This window comes from Pagrus pagrus (assembly GCF_965226575.1).
Source record: "Pagrus pagrus genome assembly, chromosome: 10".
Taxonomy (NCBI): domain Eukaryota; kingdom Metazoa; phylum Chordata; class Actinopteri; order Spariformes; family Sparidae; genus Pagrus; species Pagrus pagrus.
Genome location: NC_140194.1, coordinates 29,987,298 through 30,007,149, shown reverse-complemented (window position 1 = coordinate 30,007,149; position 19,852 = coordinate 29,987,298). Strand labels below are relative to the sequence as shown.

General features: G+C 41.0%; 1 protein-coding gene across 2 annotated transcripts; it reads right to left on the bottom strand.

The window, feature by feature from the left end:
- Window positions 1-6,154: 6,154 nt before the first annotated feature.
- On the bottom strand, window positions 6,155-13,470 carry olfml1 (olfactomedin-like 1). Of its 2 annotated transcripts, none has more exons than XM_084364200.1 (8): window positions 12,925-13,470; window positions 10,290-10,393; window positions 9,944-10,134; window positions 9,604-9,707; window positions 8,017-8,208; window positions 7,041-7,221; window positions 6,778-6,937; window positions 6,155-6,571 (listed from the first exon to the last, which is right to left on the bottom strand). In XM_084364200.1, the coding sequence occupies exons 1-8, from the start codon at window positions 13,051-13,053 to the stop codon at window positions 6,415-6,417; spliced, it is 1,218 nt and encodes a 405-aa protein (XP_084220326.1). In that variant the 5' UTR covers window positions 13,054-13,470; the 3' UTR covers window positions 6,155-6,414. The 2 variants fall into 2 exon arrangements, with proteins under 2 accessions (XP_084220326.1, XP_084220327.1); XM_084364201.1 differs by lacking the exon at window positions 12,925-13,470 and adding an exon at window positions 12,797-12,826.
- Window positions 13,471-19,852: the final 6,382 nt, after the last annotated feature.

Here is a 19,852-nt window from a genome sequence, read left to right as displayed (position 1 = left end):
AAAGAAAGAATGGTTGGAAGAAGAATGGAAGAAGTGGGAGATGACGGAGAGGAAGATATGGGAAAAGTAGGCGAGAGAGAAAAGGGCAAGGAAGGCAGAAATCTGCCGTCACTGGCTCAGTACCAAGAGGTACAATCATCAAAGCCCTGAACAACAGTCATGATGATGATGAGGATGAGAGCTTCATCGTACTTAATGGTACGAAAGTCATTTTACATTTTTATATAGCTTCAGTAGGTAGTGCCTCCTACAGTCACTATTAATTGTTTATAATGATGTCTGATATGTGTGAATACTTAGTTACATTAGTTACTTGATGCATTAACTCTTAAATTCTCAGAACATTAAAGAAATACTTCAACGTTTAGCTTTCTGTGCATTAAAGGACAGGTTCACATTTTTCAGTGGCGGACACTTTAAGTAACTAATAATTTACAGTAGTACTATACTTAAGTGCAATTTTCAGGTACTTGTATTTTGCGAGAGTATTTCCATTTGTGCTATTTTACACTTCTACTCAACTTTGTAGGAAGTTATTTCCTACATTTGTTTACATTTGGCAGCTTTAGTTACTAGTTACTTTGCAGATTCAGATTGTGCCAATTCTTCTGCACTGACAGTAAAACAAATAAAAAAATAGTGCAGGACTTTTATGTCATCATGTTGACCTGACTGTTGTCGTTATTACTTTCAGGAGACACTTCTCAAGAGAAAGACTGTAAAATAAAGGGGCAGTTTTACAAAAGGAGCGAGCTGTATCCCTTTAAGCGCAGGACACAACAGAGTCTGGGGCTGGAAGGAAAGACAGTGGTGCGAGACGTACGGGATGAGTATGGAACAGTGAGAGACAGAGGGTTCTGAAACAGAGGTAGGCCACAGCACTCCAAGGAAGTCTAACCTTTCTAAGTTAAGGCTTCACGTTACTATCTGCTGCAAGTGTGCAAAACATCTCTTTAGCAGAAACAAGCGTAAACGTGTGAAACCCCTGCAACCACCTACACATAACAGAACAACCATTTGATAGCCAACTTAACCTAAACGAACCCATCCTAGCCTAGCCTGGCCTAACCCTGATAAAGGAAGTATGGAAGGCTGGTTTGCCGATGAGGGGTAAGATCCCCCTATAAGACCTTGGGACAACCTAAGACAGGCAAAGCCACAAGTACTTGACCTCAACACCACTGTGAGCAGGCATAGTGAGCACAACTGTGACTGTGCTTTTGTACAATGTGCAGGAACACAGGAAATTGTTTGACAGAAGATTTAAAGCTACATTTTAAAAAGTTTATGTCTAAAGCTAAAGATTAAGAAACATATGTTTAAAAAACAGGCAAGCATGGAGGACTGGTTCGCTGATGATAGCCCTGTGAACCCCTGGACAATCTAAGACAGGCCACGAGTACTGGCATGTTTGCCATTGTGGGCAGGCACAATGTGCAACACCATGTCTCATGTTCTTTCACGAGAACCTTGAGTGGTGCATGTTTATTGATACCTGGGACTGGGAGGGGACACCCTATCAATGATCTCTAACACACTTTCTTCATGGTCTGATGCCCTCACTGAAAGTACAACCTTGGAAATGATCGATATATAACCTCCCTTGAAATAACTAAACCTCCTTGAGATCTCTTTCAGCCTCCGACACCAGAGAATTCGCCTATGAACTGCAGAAAAGTTGGAAGGTCCATGGTGATGACATCAGGTCAACACTAATGGAGCAGAGGTGGAGAGGGTGACTTGAGGACCGTCATCACCTCCACCTGGGTCAGACAGACACACCAACAGATCGTCTCACTGAGGAGACTCCTGCCCTCCAGGAGGCGCTACAGGAGCCTCTGTTTGTACCAGCAGCTGATATCTTTAATTTTGGGTCCTTTTGGTTCATGCTTCATGATGATAAAAATAAACATCAAGAAAAAGATATTTATTGTTTTTCAGTGTTTCATATTTGTAAATGTAAATTGTATTAATATTACTATTTAATATTGTTTGTTGTCTCCAAAACTTCAATCAGTTTACAGTCTTAAAAGGTAACTAAATATAAATAAATCTAGTTGATATGGTCATATGCAGACAGGTGACAATAACAACTAAAACATCTAATAGATATTTATCAGATGCTTCCATATCCATTGAATGGTTAAATGGACCAACATGATAGGACTCATATGTCAAAGCCTTCACAGTCACAAGATCTCAACCAAACAGCTGGGAGGTTTCTCCACCACCAACACACCAAAGTCCAGTTTGTTTGACTAGTAGTGTGCTCAAGCCAGGTACACTTCCTTGGCCCCCAGTTACTCATGCACGAGCAAAAGCATGGGTACGCAACATGGACATGAAGTATAATGATGGTTATAACGCCACCTTGCATAATGAAGAAATCCAGGAATGTGAGAGGCTGTCTATGACCAAAATGACACAAAGTAAGCCACATAAAAGTCAGTAAAGTCATGTTCTCTGTGTTGTTCTCCATTGTGCTGCAACCACACTACATCATGATGATGTATGTACAGGAGGTAGTCGTGCTCAGGCCTGGTTGCAGCCGGAGCAAAGTGTGTGCAGGCCAGCAGGGGACTGGAGAGGAGGGATAATCATGCTTTCTGCACGGTACGGAGCAACTGGGCCAAGTGTGAGTAAAAGTAAAAGTACTCATTATGCAAAATGTCCTCTCTTAGAGTGTTAACATCTTATATATAACATTTTAATATTGAATTAACATGTAAGCAGCATTTTATATTGTAGCCAGCTGTGACAACAGCTTTGTGTGAATCCCACCAACTCCTTTTATTTTACCCTGTTTCATGGTGATATAGTTCAGTATTTTCCTGACTCACCTGTACTCCCCTTAAAAGTAGCTTCCTGGAATGTATAGGTTTGCAGTCAGGTATATTTACACAAGAAGTCGACGACAGCAGCCACCAGCTCTGTTGATCTCAGTTCAGCATCTCTAAAAATGGCGGTTGCTTACATGTGGCTAAATACTGTACTTCATTACAGGCCCATTCTGTACTGTAAAGCTGCCCCATCATCACTTCTCAGCCCCTATTTATCTGGGTAATGCCATCACTGATGACACATTTCATGCGCATCATCACCGCTCTGTCGTAACACAGTGTGTGAGGAGGAATGATCATCTCATGATGCAGTGTAAAGATCTCCTGTGCAGCATCCAGACCACCTCCCATCTCATCTCTCGTTTCAATCAGTCCAGTTATCCCTGCTATAGGCACACATCCTAACAGAAGTCAGGTACACTTGACATTTTAAAGGGAACAAAAACAAAAAGCTCTCAAGCTAGATGTATCCCCTTTTCAGATTGTATAGATTGACTGTTGTTTTTATAACCCTTTAAATGGTTTCAATATAGTGGTGTATTGTTGACGTATTTTTGTAGGCCAACCTGGAAGTTAGCATCACCCTGGTTCCCTCGACAAAAAGTTTATGAGATTTTTTTATTGGATTTTGGATTATCTCCAAAAATAAGATCTGTAACAAACAAGTTTATGATACCTACACTTTTGTTCAGCAAGATATTCTTCACAGATGAACACCACCTTTGTAATTTTCATAGCGCATATTAAATCTCTACAACCAAAAGGCAAAAGTTAGGATATAAACAGACTTCACTGCAGTCACATGACTTAAAGTCACCACCACTAACTGTCTGACTACACAATAACTGTACAGTATATGTTTTCTATAAACTGATCAATCTACAGGTTGTAAAGTTAGAATAGTTTGCAACTGAAGTTTCCATCGGTAAAGAAGGACTTGTGAGTAGATGAGTGATGTCAGCCACTTGTCAGCAACCGCCTTTTTTAGGACATGTAAGCGCTTTATAACGAAATTGTGGGACATTGAGTGATGTATTTTATGTCGTAGAACAAAATGTGTAAATAGCTTAAGCCTGTGGTAGAGCACTTACGTGTCTTAAAAATGGAGGTGTCTAATTGAGGCTACAGAAGTTGTCAGGGACATTAAACATCATCACACCAAACACATAGTCTCATTTACTCACTAGTCCATTTTTACAGGCCGACTTTAGTTACAAAATATTCTAACTCTGACTTCACAACTTGTAGATTGATCAGTTTATAGAAAACATGTATAGTAATAGTTTAGTAAGACACATTGTGGTGGTGCCTTTCAGTCATGCGACTGCAATGTTTTGTTCTACAGCATAAAATACATCACAAATTGCCCCACAATTGAGTTATAAAGCGCTTACGTGTCTCAGGGCGCACTCACACTTGGCCCAGTTGCTCCGTACCGCGCTGAAGCATGATTGCCCCCCTGGCCTGCACTCACATTGCTTTGGCTGCAACCAGGCCTGAGCCTGGTTACCTCCTGTACATACGTCATCATGCTGTAGTGCAGTCGCAGCACAATGGAGAACAACACAGAGAACATGACTTTACTGACTTTTTGTGGCTTACTTTGTGTTGTTTTGGTCATAGACAGCCTCTCGCATTAGTGGATTTCTTCATTATGCAAGGTGGCGTTATACCCATCATTATACTTCATGTCCACGTTGCGTACCCTTGCTTGTGCTCGTGCATGAGCAACTGTACTGTGCTGAAGCACACCTCTTCCAACCGTGCCAGGGCCAAGGAAGTGTACCTTGCTTGGGAGTTCTCTCACTAGTTAAACAAACTGGACTTTGGGGGTCAAACATGCTCGGGCACGGTACAGATGGCCTAGTCTAGTGCATCCTTAGCTAAGAATTGGCTACATGAGACTACAGAAGTTGTCATGGACATTAAAGGAGACTCATCTACACAAGTCTTATACAGGTTGACTTAAGTTACAAACTATTTTAACTCAAACTTTACAATTCATAGATTGATCATTTTACAGAAAAGATGCTTAGTGGTGGTCACCTTAAGTCATGTGACTGCAGTGTAGTCTGTCATAGCCAAACATTAGCCTTTTACTTTCAAGAGATTTGATATACGCTTGGAAAATCACAAAAGTGGTGAATCCAATTCAACAATCCCATAGGCTTTTTGTTGAGGGAGCCAGGCTAACTTCCAGGTTGCATATACAAATATATGATTGCTACTCCGCTCTATACACAGTCATTGACTATACTTCATTACAGGCACATTCTGTACTGTAAAGCTGCCCCATCATCACTTCTCACTCAGCCCCTATTTATCAGTGTTATGCCATCACTGATGACACATTTCATGCTCATCATCACTGCTCTGTGTCGTAACACAGTGTGTGAGGAGGAATGATCATCTCATGATGCAGTGTAAAGATCTGCTGTTACAGCATCCAGACCACCTCACATCTCATCTCTCATTTCAATCTCAGACAATCCAGTTATCCCTGCTATAGGCACACATCCTGACAGGAGTCAGGTACACTTACCATTTTAAAGGGAAAGAAAACAATCAGGTCTCAAGTTAGAATTGTAATCTCCTTTCAGATTTTAAAGATTGACTATTGTTTCTATAACCTTTCTGATGGTTTCTATTGCCTCTATTCTGTTGCTGACTGGATTGTTGGTTTTCTGGCTGTTGTATGCTGGCTGTGTGGTTATTTGACTTTAAATGTTTCTTTTTCTCAGGCCTGAGAGAGAAGAGATCTTGGTCTAGGTGGGAAAACCTTATTAGATAAAGTTAGTAACTTTACAGAAAGAGTCAAAATTGAATGAAACATTCATATACTGGCACTAATGCACAATTCACTGAGACCTTTCTAGAAGTCAGAGACTAGTAGAAGGCACACCAACAGGTAACATGCAGCAGAAGAGCTTCAGTTCCGTCAGTGCTGTACCAGATAGCACTAAGTACTGCTGATCTTCTTCATAAAGATTTATTGTACAGTATGTTGGCTTGAACTGAATCCTGCAAATAGAGGAAGGAAATTTGAGGTAAAGCAACAGATGAATAGTCAGTATATGAAATGTTAAATACTGTGTGTGCATATGTGGGTGCAGCTACAGGTAAATAAACATGTGTGACTCATCCAGAGGGTGTTTAAATGAGCTACCAGAACATCATGTACTACAAGTATGTTGAACTGTGCTAACTTTTCTGAAAATTCTCAGCTGTAAGCCACATCTCACTGACATACAATAGCCTATCTTGTCAAATATTTAAATCACTCATTGAAGGCAAGTTAAAGAAAACACATACTGTACAACACTTAAATGTTCTTTATTGTCGTAATATACAAAGTATAAAGTCTACATAATGTATAAAATGCCTTTGGTTGGACGTGATCTGTATGTCATAATGATCAACCGCGATAAAGGCAGCATCCATTGCCAGCAAAGGATCACTATACTGAACAACAGTAGATTATAAGCTAGTCATCAACAACCCTAATTGATGCTATTATAAGTGATGGTTATTGCATACTTTTGGTTATTGTTTAGGGCGTAACACTGTAGGTCATTCATTCTGCTGGGACTTGGACATTTCTGCGCGTCTCCACTTTGTATATCGTCTGGTAGCCGTCGTCCCAGGCGTACAGCTGTTTGTCCCCAGGGTGGTAGTGGATGCTGCTGTGGCTGGTGTAGCGCTTCGGGAAGAACATCACAGGACTCTCATCACTGCAGATGGATGTGACATAAAAGAGAAAATGATAAATGAAATATGTGGCTGCAAAGGGAACACGTGAATCTGGATTTTTATTCTGTCTGCCAAACGCTGTAATTCAGTTGATCTCTGACTGTTTTTCTGTGTATGCACATGCGGATAGTTACTAATGAGAATGTATCTAGACTGTACTTTATCTCAGGTTTGTGTGTAATCCAACCTGTGGATGGTGTCATGGATGTCGTACAGACACTGGATGGTGGAGCGTCCTCCATAGCGTGTGTTGTAGACCACATAGAGGGTCCCACATATTAGGAAGGCTCCTTCAGCATCACGGCTTTTGCATTGAGTATCCCAGGTATATTCTACTGCCAGAGTTGCTGAAGGAAAAACAGAAGACACCCCAAAAAACATTGGCTCAGTATAGACCAGATTTCGTTACTTACCCTATCTATGTTAATGAATAGGGCTTGTATGCTCTACCTTTATCCAGCTTGGTAATGACCAGGTTTCCTCCGTACTCAGGGTCAGCGTGAATGACCCAGAGGCCGAGTTCATCCACAGCCAGGTCCAGGTAGGTGTTGGGGTTCAGACTGTAGACTGGAAGACGACCTGCTCCTGGAAGCAGTGTACTGTCCACCACTGTACCATTCAACAGATCCACCTTTATGGAATGGAAACAGATGGAACGAGACACATTTAGAAATGCTGCAATTATAGTTCAGTTTCTTTGTGGTCGTGTCAGACATGTTGTACCTAAATCACATCAAATCAATTTCATTCATAAAGCCCAAAATCACAATCACATTGCCGCAGTGGGCCACAGGATCGGATCTGTACAATGAAGATTAGAGTCTGCAGCCATGCTAATGGGTCTGTGAGGCTGTACGTACTGTAGGCACAGTGTTGCTATTAGCTATATGTTAATGTCAGCAAGCTAAAATGCTCACAATGACACTCCCTATATGCTCATATTTAGCAAGTAATGCACAACAGGTCAAAATTTCAATAGTATCAGGTATTTTTCTGTATTTCATTAGATTTTTTGAAAACCTGTTCTCTTCCCCACTAAACTCTATGCAGCAATGACATTTGCTCTGAAATATCTTGAGAAAGTCAAGCTCAGTTTACTGGAACAGAATTGTTTCTCTTGGCATTGGTAGCTCACTGACCTCAGCTAACACGGAGCAGCAAAGGAAATTGGACAATCTACTCCAGAATGACTAAGCTCCTCTGAAATGATCTGGAGCCAAAAGTTCCAATGCAGCTCTACTTCAACACTGTTATGAAGTGAAATCATTGAATTTGCATTCAGTAACTGCTCTCACCAGCTGTTGTCAAGCAATCTTCAATTTTTTTTATTTATCCACCAGCATAGAGCAAATCAACTCAGAAAAGCCTTGATGGGAAATAAACATATAAAATGTTATGCTTTGATTACTTTACTGATGTCACACACCTTCAGTATCTGGTTGGGCGTTTCTGCCTTGTGGCAGTAGAGGAATCCATTGTAGACCACATGACCTGTCCCCTGCCAGTGGAACGGCAGCTGCACCACTGTAGCTGGTGGGGTGGTGGTCCTCTCTGCGAAGCTTTGCAGAGAAACGTACTCCAGCAGTGTGTTGTTACGAATTCCACTGAGCAGGTAGACCTGAAAGATTGAAACCAGTTGAGAAGTGAGTGAAAATGATTGTGTGATTCTTGGTTTAAATACAAGTTTATTCTTAATCTGTGGTATTCATACAATAATGTCTCTCTTACATTATATTTCAGCCTTGCTGACGAATGTCATTGTGAAAAGCAAGGTCCAGAAAGGAGGCATTAAAGTCCTTAGACTGACAGAAAAGCCTGATATTTAAAAGGTGTAATTTGTAAGAAATGGACAGAATTGTAAAGGTAGCTCCAAAACTATATCTTACTGTTGCCTGTTATGTTCTTTGCTGTAGCTATCTTTGGCTGGAGCAACTACAGTAGCTGTCATTAACTAGTTATCTTAGTTAGCCATACAGCTAAGTGGCCCTATTAGCTGACGTCAGATCAGCAGGGAAGTCACTGTGGGAAACAGGGCTCAGCTCAGACAGGCCCAGACACATACCAGGAAACACAGCTGGACACCAGACTGGGACTAAACACAACCTCTGAGACTGACAGACACAGAGGAAAAAGTATGGAGGTGATTTACCAGGCTTACCGGAACTATGACTCCTTAGTGACTTTGGTGACTTTCATTTAATTTATGTCAAGAAAGAATGACGTTTGTTTTAGTAAACGAGGCAGATATGCTTGTCCTAGGTCGGTAAAGAGAGAAACTTGAATTCAGAATATATATTTTCTGTTCAGTAAGGAAAATAGATCAAAGAGTATATACTTTCTTGTCACTTCGTGAGTTTATTTTCTTTACTTATTAAACTAAAAGCTAACGAGCTGATGAAACATAGCAGACAAAGTGGTATTACAAGACTGGATGTGCCGGGGCTAGCTGGGTAGTATGCTAACTTCAGTAGACATCTCTGCATCACAGTACATAGATGTCTTTTTTTACATAATGTCAGCACTGTTGTTTCTTCACATCCTGTTGATTTCCTTTCATTCACTTAATTTTCTGAACGTTTAAACAAAGATTCTGGCCATATCTTACAAATTGCCCCTTCAACCACTGATTCTTTAGTCGAAGAAAATCTACTATCTTTGTTATTTATATTTCTGAGATACTCACATGAATGAGAAACATACAACACTGAACTATATGGGCCCTGAAGTGTGGATTTTTAATCTACTTCAGTAAAAAGGTTAGGACAAACAGAATCACAATGTCAACAATCATTCCCATCCAAATCTAACTGTAGAAGAGCGTTGGTGATTCAGGGTGAATCAGCCGAACAATTAATTTTGATTGTTTTTAGAAAAAGGTCAGTGACTTCCATCAGTGGCCTCACACTGAGAGGAAGATAAGCGCAGTCTGCTGCCCAGAGAGAAACACAGCCGTCCCTCCAGGCTCAACAGCCCATTAAAGCTGTAATTTTGTCATCTTTAAAAAGAAACAGACCTTAGCTGATCCTTCAGAAGGGTCCTTGAACCAGGAACCGGAGGTGTCACCTGTTCTCTTCACAATCTTGAGAGACTTGATTTGACTCAGGGCTGTGCTGCAGTCTGAAGATGTTGAAGAAAAGACAACCAATTAATGGATTCATAAAAACTGTAGCAAACCTCCTGTCCAGACCAATATGTGTATTATATGTACATTTACCATTAATATCTTTTCCCTTTTCCTCTCTTTCAAGCTCCTCCTCTAGTACATAATCTAACTAGACAGGTATAGTAAAGGCTGTCATCATTATCAGTGCCACCCCCACACACTCTGTACCTTGTGCAGGCGCCCTTCCTACCTTTCTCCACTTTGATCTTGGCTTTCTTTTTCAGCTGCTCCTGTTCTGCAGCCTTTATCTGCTGTTCCAGCAGCGCCTCCTCCATCTCGATGTCAGACTGGGTGGGAATCTTGTTTTCAAGATACTCCAGCTCTCTCTCCACGCGGTCAACTCGCACAGCCACGCTTTCCACCTGGCTCCTCACATCTGATCTATGGAGCGATACAGTTTAGTGTCTCAGTTCTTGTGTACCTTGAGTAATTACTGTAGTTGCTTAATTTGGTCACATACTTTTTCATTCATGTATTCTTGTTGGTATTGTCCATTTTGGATACATGTTATACAGTCATTTTTCACACAGGTGTACCTCAGAACACTGACAGTGGACAGAAAGCTTCTGATTTCAGAGGAGAGGTCATAGGTCTTCTGGGTGACGGTCACTGTGTTTTGCTCGCACTGATTGAGACGCTCCTGATGTCATGGACACAGAGAAAAAGTGTCGTTGAATCAGAATCAAAGCAGATTACCTTCCCTTCGAAAGAAGTACAAATTCCTCTTCTAAATTCATAAGGTATTAAAAGCTCCCTTTCTCATTTCAGACAGGAATTTTGCTGCTCAGGTCTAACTTGCTGCTGCCTTGCATAAATGGTGGCTTTAACGTCAGCTAATGTTGTAAGGTAGATATTGCAGTATAAAGTACATAGTGAGTCAGTTCTCTGACTTGAATTCTTCTATACTTACGCTCATGTTCAACTACATTTTGGCGTTACTGTCTATGGCTGCTGTTCTGCCTCTTACTAAAGAAAAGTTAAACTGATATTATACAGTCACTCAATTCATAGACTCTGGGTTCTTTACTGCCACAGTCTTACTTGGTCTGGTTTGACCAGATACCTGCTCTGTTCTGTTTCTGTTCTGTTCTTTGGCAAAGTTACACTTTCCTGTAAAACAGTTAGAGGGACCTAAATATTAATTGCTGTTTACGTTACGCCCCCAGCCATGGAGCAAGTGGTCGCCAACTCCAAGAAGACAGAGGCCAGTTTGATGACAGGGAAATACAGTACCGAGATAATTTCCTTGCAACTTGCTAACAGCAGCCACATTTAGCAGCAGGGCACAATGCAGCTGGTAAATGTCCATCACAAAACTCAATGAATCACCTCAGTGCTACAGCGGCCTCTGTCAATCTTGGCGGCTGCTAACAACCCCGGTCTGGATGTGTTCATCAGTGTTTTCATCATTTGACAGAAAATTACAAACTCTAAAATACCATAAAAAATACCTACCAGAGGACTTCTTTTTACCATTGTTAGGCTTGATACTGGCGTATAGGTGAGATACAGAGCAAGACATGATAAAAACGCCAACATCGATTCTGCCTACATTACAGTTATGGAGAGTACATGTAAACTGTGCCACTTTAGAATTCAGGAAGACATTATAAAAAATCAGTCAGACAGCTGAGATGATGATGAGGTATTACAGTACACCAGGGTATTTAGAAATCCCCAAGGTATGAATTTCATTACTGTCAAAAGACAGACACTCTTCTGTCCATCAAACTGAGATGGAGACGCTCGAGGCTATGTATTGTAGTGCACAGCACACGTCACCAGAGGTCAGTCTACTCTGGTGCAACAGGCAGCTGAGCTGAGAAAGATGCCGACTGTGAGTCGAGGGGGAAATGCGACAGGACTAGTCAAAAATGTTAAATTGAGTATTTTGGGTTTACTTCCAAAGGAGAGCCAGGCAACATGGACAAAGTTTACTGGCCACATGATTTTACTCAACTGCTAGTCACCACCACCACCTGCACATGAGCTCTGTTCTGCTCTGATGGGTCGGTATCCCTGCAGCAACAAGTGTCATTCTGTGCTTCAGCGAGAATATATAGAAGAACGGTTCCAAGGGGTCCCCAGCAAAAATGGGAAGAGTTATTTTTTTAATTATAATTCCATCCATAAGATACACAATGATACATTGTATGACCATGTTGGTATTTAAAAGCATCAAAAAGCAAGAGTCTTATCAGATGGTAGAACCCTGGGACAGAATCTTATGAAATTGTGGTCCGTGGATGGAGCTGCTGGCCTCCGTGTGTCACGCTGAGAGCGAAGAAGGTGGACCCAAATGCATCAGAAGGCAGGCAGGAAGCAATGCCAGAACATTTATTAAAAAAATGAACTGCAGGAACAGGCAAACAGAACAGAAGACTCAGCAAAGCCTGCACAAAAATCCTGACTTAAATACAAGCTAAACTGACGAGAGGATGAGGTGCAGGTGGAGAGAGGTGGAGATGCACAGGTGAGGGTGAGGGGGGGGGCTGAAGAAACAAGACAGGAGCTGAGAGGCAGGGGAAAACACTGGGAACAGGGCAGGGCTAACAAGGCTGATGAAGAGCAGGTGTGGAGGGAACGTCAGGCTGAGAGAGAGCACAGGAACACAGGAGGGGAAACAAAGTGCAAACAGCAAAGACATCACAAAAAACCCAGGAAACAATCAAAAGAAAAGCAGCACCGTGACTCTGTGGTCTAATCTGTGCTAGTTTCGGGGTCCTTGACAGGGAAAAGTTGGAGAGCCACTGTTCTAAACCCAGCAAGACCTGTGTGATTAGGCTGATTGTATATTCAACACACATGATCATACATGCTACAATGAATTTTATCACCAGCAGCTCAACTTTAATTTTTTTTACACAAATTACATTTTATACTTCATGCCTTGTTCAATCGTTGTAGGTATGAGGAAATAGATACCATACCATCCAACCATATTTTTTATTCTTTAATTCATTCATCTGCTCATTTTAAGGTCTGACAGCAAGAAAAGTTGAAAATCTGATACAGAGCAGTACAAGATAGTAGTTTAAAGTACCTGTATGAGTGACATTGCAAGCAATAGTAGCAGTAAATAAGAGCTGCAAGGATTGAGGTCATACTGTCGTGCTGCTGAGGAATGCAGGTACGTGATGTCAAACAGAAGTGCAGCGGGCAGTCACCTACCTCCATCTGAGCCAATCTCCTCTCCAGGTACTGGATTATAAAGGCATCCTGGGGTGAACCCTGGCTCTGCACTGAGCCCACAGCCAGATAGAGAGCCAGGAGGAGGACAGGAAGCAATTTGCCTGACATTTCTATACTCCTGTCAACAACTCAGCTCCGAAACTCTTGCAGCTGCGGTAACAACTTCACTATGTCTGAGGTAATGAGACCGTTTCCTGTATTCCTGCAGATTAAAACACACTAAAACAGTTCTCCGCACTGAAAATAAGGGAAAAAAGATCAGTCCATATGGCTTCAGCCACAGCTTACAACAGCCTCTAAGTGTTTAAAGTAACCCTTGACTGTCTTTAAATGGCTGAATATTCTTGTCTCCTCCTGCTGCTCTCAGTAAGTTGTTTCAGTCCTGTTAGAGTTGTTGCTCCAGAACCTTCTTGCATGTGCCTCTAACCAGTTGTTGCTCCAGTGGATTTGGATCCAAGTGAACCTCACCCACACAGTCACTCCCAGCCCCTCTCTCTCTCACACTCACTCTACTCTGTCTCTCTCCCACCCTTCCCCTCTCTGGAGTTTGTGTGTTTGAGCTCTGAGAGAGAAAACTAGACGAGAATGGAGAAAGAGAGAGAGAGAAAGACAGTGGGAGCTAACAAACAAGACGGTTCATATCCTACTGGTTCAATCCTGCAGTTTTTTGTGTAATACTCTCCAGATGGTCCACTGACACGTCCTCAGTTCTCACAGCGGGCAGAAGCTGTTCAATAAAAGTTGATAACGGCTGTATACAGTAACAGGATCAGCACCACTCATCCTGTGTGTAAAATACGCACAGTTAAAGGTGCAGTATGTGGTTATGGAAATTACTCAAACTCTAAACTCGAAATAGTTGTATGATATATTTCCATATAAACAAAACATACTCGAGGGGAATAAGGTCCCCAGAAAGTTAGCTGCTTCTGTCCTGCCAACATAAACAAAGTATGAAATTGTGTTGTCCTTTGAGAAAAGTTTGTTTATTCAGGCCTGAAAATCATTAAGTCAAGTTCTCTTAACCCATTAATGACTAACCACTATATTTAGTATATTAAGGAAAAGCCATACAGATTTTTCTTTTCTGTCACAGGTGGAAGCATAAAACCTGCTGAGGAAACTGTTAACACATGTGGCCACAAATCAAAAATTGGTCATCAAAATTTTGATTCCACATATTTATCTTGCCTGAACTGTGACACATTTGATTTAAAACACACAAACATAACTTTAGCATTCATTTGACATGCCAGATATCAGATTTGCACCAGATCAAAGCACATTTTTTGGAAATTAAAGTTGACTTGCTACCAAGAATTTGATATAACTGTGTAGTTTTGAGCCTTTTTGTCACTTATTTGAAAAGTGTTCAACATTACACAAGGAAAATACAGGTTTCTATGGTTCTAAGAGAAACTTAAAGCTTTATAACTCATATTCTTTCAGTACATTTGCTCAGCTCAGATAGTATTTATAATGCTGTAAAGGAAATTATAAAATTCCATTGTCAACATTAATGAGTCAAAACTATATGACTGAATATTAAAATAAAAAAAATAAAAAGTCACTCCTCACTGTAAAATCTGACAAAGGGATTTTGTTGTCTTGCAAGACACACAGGGTGTTTCCGCTGGCAGGATTACAGGTGTCATATTAGACATTGTATTATATGGCTACAAAGAAAATATGACAAAGGTGCCTTGTAATTTATTTGCTTCTAATTCTAGCCTGTGATGTTAAAGACATGCTATTATCTAATATCACAACCTCCCAAAGCAATGGTTATTCTGACTGAGGAGACTGCCGGCTTAGAAAGATATCATACAAATATGCGCAAATACAATATAAGTGTAACTTTAAAGATCCTGGTTTTAACACGTGCAGCGGCGTGGTTTCCGGCCTCATTAAGATTCCTGGTGATCCACATGACATTCTGACTGATTTAGGTCCAAAAGTTGTCACTTCCATTGTGGATAATTCCTGGTTTGCTGCTGCTGGATGACGGCTTTTATCTCCATCTGGTGCTTTTTAGAGTCCCCTGGGTCTATTTCCTGGACTTTTCTTGTGACAGACAACATCTGGTTGTCAGCTTTCAACACTGTCCTCTGTCTGGCGCACATTAAACACAGAGCTTTGCTTGAAATGACATTTGTACGCGAACAAGATGAGGATAATGGAGGATTAGACACTAACATGTTAACAAAGCAGCATACTTTGAGTCTTCTTGGCATCTTTTGTAGAGCAGTTTGTTTTATTCTTGTTAGGCTTCTGCAGTTACACCAGGCTCTACCAAGAGATGGCGCCACATCACAACTGGATTACTAATACATACTCCAACATACTAGAGTCTAATAGTAGCAGGCCATACCACGTCACCAACACAACCATTCATTCCCCCCACATGTTGCCTGTGGTCTGTAATTATAGCCTACTGCTAAATCCTTTATGGGGAGCAGTGGTATTAATAAGGCAGCAGGAAGGTATGAAGGAACAGTAAGAAGCAAAATTCACAATTCACTCTGTTGCTGTGGAGTCTTACCTTTTTGGCTTGTATCGCCAGAGGGAATGGATGATTTAAAATGTGCGCTTGTCATTTCTCAAACTTTGTTTGGTTTCTCCTCACTAAACCACTCTCAAAACCGTGCGATTTCTTAGGGGAATCCGGGGATCCTGCAGTTAATGGTTAAATGGTTGGAAAAATGTGTCCTGCATCTTGGGGGAATTCACACCTGTACTTAGAGCTGTCCACATGTGGTGTCTGATGTGGTCTGATGAGAAGTCTGTCATGTCTCTCGACCAGATCATGGCAAGAATTTATAATGCCATGATTGCTACAACCTGACAGAGTGTTCACCTCATAAGAAAAACGTATTGTGTAATCTGTTCCCTCTAGAAAGTGACATATCCTGTACATATACAGTAACAACACCTGGTTGTTGTTTCGTGGTTGCACAGCACTGACCCCACTAGAAAACATGATGTGTCATGGAGTAGGTATCTGGGGAAAGGTAAGGATTTTATCTTGTGTTAGGTGATCGCATTACTTCTTACCACTTTGAGATCCTCTGGCTGTGCACTACACACATATAGGCACTCACACCCCAGCTACACACACACACACACACACACACACACACACACACACACACACACACACCACACAGACACTCACAATGAGATGTAACCTTATGAAAGATGTATTATAATGTGTGGGGGAGGCATATAAAATATCCATAGAGTCAAGACATCTGACTGGGTTCAAGTCCAGAGTGACAGCAGGAATCCCAAGATCTTTGTATGTGTTGTTTTGTGCTTTATTATGCATTTACGAGTATCTTTACAGTATGTTTGCCTGTTTGCTATGTCTATATGTTTGTCTATATGTTTTTCTGTGTGTGTTTGTTTGTGTGTCACCACATGCATTATGTGATCGATTTTGATAATGTGTGTATGTTCAGCTCTCTGCGTTATTGTGAATGTGTTCTGTTATGGCAAGGCCAAGGCTTTACATTTCTTTATAACTGTATGTTTGTTTACGTACTGTATGTGCATGCTCGAGCCATTGCGACCGTGTATCAGTGTGTGTGTGTGTGAGTGATTTGAGTGAGTGATGTCAGCTTCTCACCACCCTCGCGGAGCTAACATCATCACTGACCTTTCCTGCAGTCTCTGTGTTTGACAGATGATAAGGTTTTAATACCAGCCAGTGCAGACAGGTTCCACCTGGAGACAGGTGACTCTGTAGAGGCTGTAGGAAAGGCCGTCCTAAAAAAAACATGGCCTGTGCAGGCAGCTTAGTGTGACTAATTTTTAGGTTTATTCTTAGGCAGTGACATCTAGTGGGTGTAGTAATTATGACAGGAGTAAAGGAGAAAGTCAGGTTGAGTAGAGAGCGACAAAGTCCATTCAGAGAGGAGGAGGGGTGGATGGTTTAATTTACCTTAGTAAATTAACTTAGATAATATACTTGAGTAACATAACTTATGTAAGGTTTTTTTAAAAACCAAACCACGATCTTTTCATAAACCTAACCAAAGTGCGACAGTTTCTCTATGTGTTGATGAAGGTCCAGTACGCTAGTCGCTGGTATTTTCCAACTGTCGTGCCGTTTAGGGAGTCATTGGCAAATGACCTATTCTGTCGTTTCAGTATGTTGACATGTTGCTGGGCAGGACAGAAAGTGAATGTCCATCGTGTGACTCTCATCTAGTTTTGGGAAAGAAGTTTTAATCAGAAGAGAAAGATCTTCATTGACTGTTTTTTTCTGCCTAAACAAACTAAATAAACAAACTCTCTTTGTTTTCATGACTGAATAAACTGAATAAACCAACTGACCATAAAGGACAACACAAAGTTTTACTTTGTTTATATGTGGCAGACCCTGCCACCTCTCTAGCTTCAAACAGTGTTCTGGGAGCTTATTTTCCTCTGAGAACAGCTTGTTTATTCAGTTATGGAAAAAAAAAAAAAATTCTGACATTGCATTATTACTTCATTAATATTCTAAATGTTAAAATTCTGAGTTTGAATTTCTTCTCCAAAACTACACAGTGCCCCTTTAAAGTCCAAGTGGAAATGCTAATTTGCGGCTGGCTGTGGCCTTATATTTAACATACAGACAAGAGCACTTGTTATCGCTTTAACCTTTCCTCTAGTACCAACATGACTTTGTCTTTGGTGTTTATTAGGGAATTTTTACCATGTTGTATTCTTAACCAATAAAATTTGACACATTGTTTTTTTCTGGCACTGATTAACTCTTGAAGTGAGACATCTTGCTTCTTTCTTTTGTTGATAGTTGCACATGCACAGTAGTGATCATCCGGCTGACAAGGCACGGGCAGTGACACAGAAGTCATTGACAATACGGTGGGTCCTTCTTTATTTAGCATCGCGCCTGATGAGGGGCAAAAACGAGCCTGTTCACCTGAGTGCTGTGTTTTCATCACACTGCTTCAGAGTCATTGGACGCCAGAGTGAATGCTGATTACACACAATCAGAGTAGAGACAAAAGCCTTATGTTAGTGATTGTTTGTCAGTTTTCTGTCCAGTGTGCCAATTATTTTCCTTTCACTATCCCTCTCCATGTACAGTACCTCCTGCTGTGCCAAAGTGCCCCCTTGTTTTTCACATTGTTTCACAATTGCTCTCTGACCTTCCTCTCCCTCGCTCTTCTCTTCATCCGTCTCCTCTCTCACCCTGTGGGTGGTCTGACTTCCCATTGTTCCACTCTTAAAAGTTTAATTACCAGGACACTCCCTGGTGCAGCAAGCCAAGGTGAATGCCAAGTCCACCCCAGGTATAGAAAATAATGAGGTTTTAATACAAGCACAATATATTGTTACTTCCCTTTAGCTTTTCCATTGTCAGGAACTTCAGCTATTCTATTATTTATCATTTCAAAGCAAATTAGTCTCGTCCCGATTTGCATTTGCTAGCGAGGGTATGTTTTGTGAATGTGTAATTGGGGCAAACAAAACAAGACTACAACTAGGTTAATCCTTCAAAGGGAGGCCCTTTCTCAGCAATTATATGCACCAGTAACACATGAGCTATTTTCTCAGGTGAGTCAATATACCGGTAGGTCTAAGATGCAGGATACACCATCAGCTGTTTCTCTTGTATTTCTTATCCATATCAAATCCAAAGAATGCAGATGTGTTTTCCCTGGCCTTTAGATCCCATCCTTTTTTCTTTTTTTTTTTTTTTTTACTTTTTTTTACATTTATTGGATGCAGATAGAAAAGCAAAGTCCCACCCCTTCCAGTGTGCCCCATGGGACCTTATTTCAGAGAAATGGACAGAAGTCAGTGCCGAGAAACAAACACATTTTGTATCGCGTTTGCAATGTGCCATGGATCACACGTTTGTCAATTTTAAAAGATCATTTTGAAAGTCATGAAAGTCTTGAAAGTTTGAGGTAAAGATGGTACAAAAAACATTTAGTTCTGTGTAAAACTGCTCAGTGAACAACATCGTCTCCCTCATTTCACGTCACCAACACCAACATGGCTTTCACCTCGGTAATGAAAAAGTAATACAAAAGGTTAAAAAGTGATACAAGTCTAGCCATATTGACAGCTGCAGTCATAAGAAAGGAGTCAGTCAGTTTTAGCTAGCTCATACACAGGACTGACTCTACAGTGTTTCAGTCATGGGTTTTGGTGAGTGTTCAAAGAGACAGTGAGGTGTGCAGACTTCGGGATCTGACACTTATTTAGTTTAATGACAAACTGCGACTTGCTAGAGTTGTAAATGTTTCCTTTTAAATGGACAAACATCATATGTGTGATTTATGGCGAAAATTCAAACGGGATCACCGTTAACTACTGTACATGGTGGTCCACTAGAAGGGGCATTACATTCTATTTTCTTATTCATTCATTCTCTTTCTCTGTTACTTGAATAAATATCAAATATCTATATAGCAACAATAGATCAGGTGAGTGTCTGTAATGTGAAAGCTGTTGCCTGTTACGACAGATCCACAGATGGTTGTCACAATCCTACAGTTCCCCGAAGCTCTGAGCCTTTAATTGTCTTTCAGCTTCGTTTAGATTGGACAACCCACAACTTTGCTGTTAACCAGAGAGGTCAATGAGAGACAGCTTCTTGCAGGATGGAGCATGATCCTCAGGAGAGAGTAGTTCAGTCCTGTGTCTGCCAGCCTTATTGTTGCCCTAAAGATGACACAGTCATGTAATACAACAAAATGTTTTTTCTTGTTTCAACAGCCCAGTCGCAGGATTAAATGGTGGCAATGAACATTTCCACAAAGTGTGTCATATCACACTTACATTACACATTTATAACCTGACTTCTCATCTGGCAGGTGAAGTGGTGGAGTTACAGGCGGGAAGGGTGATGCCGGTGATCGCAGTTCAAGATTGCGTTTCATTTTAA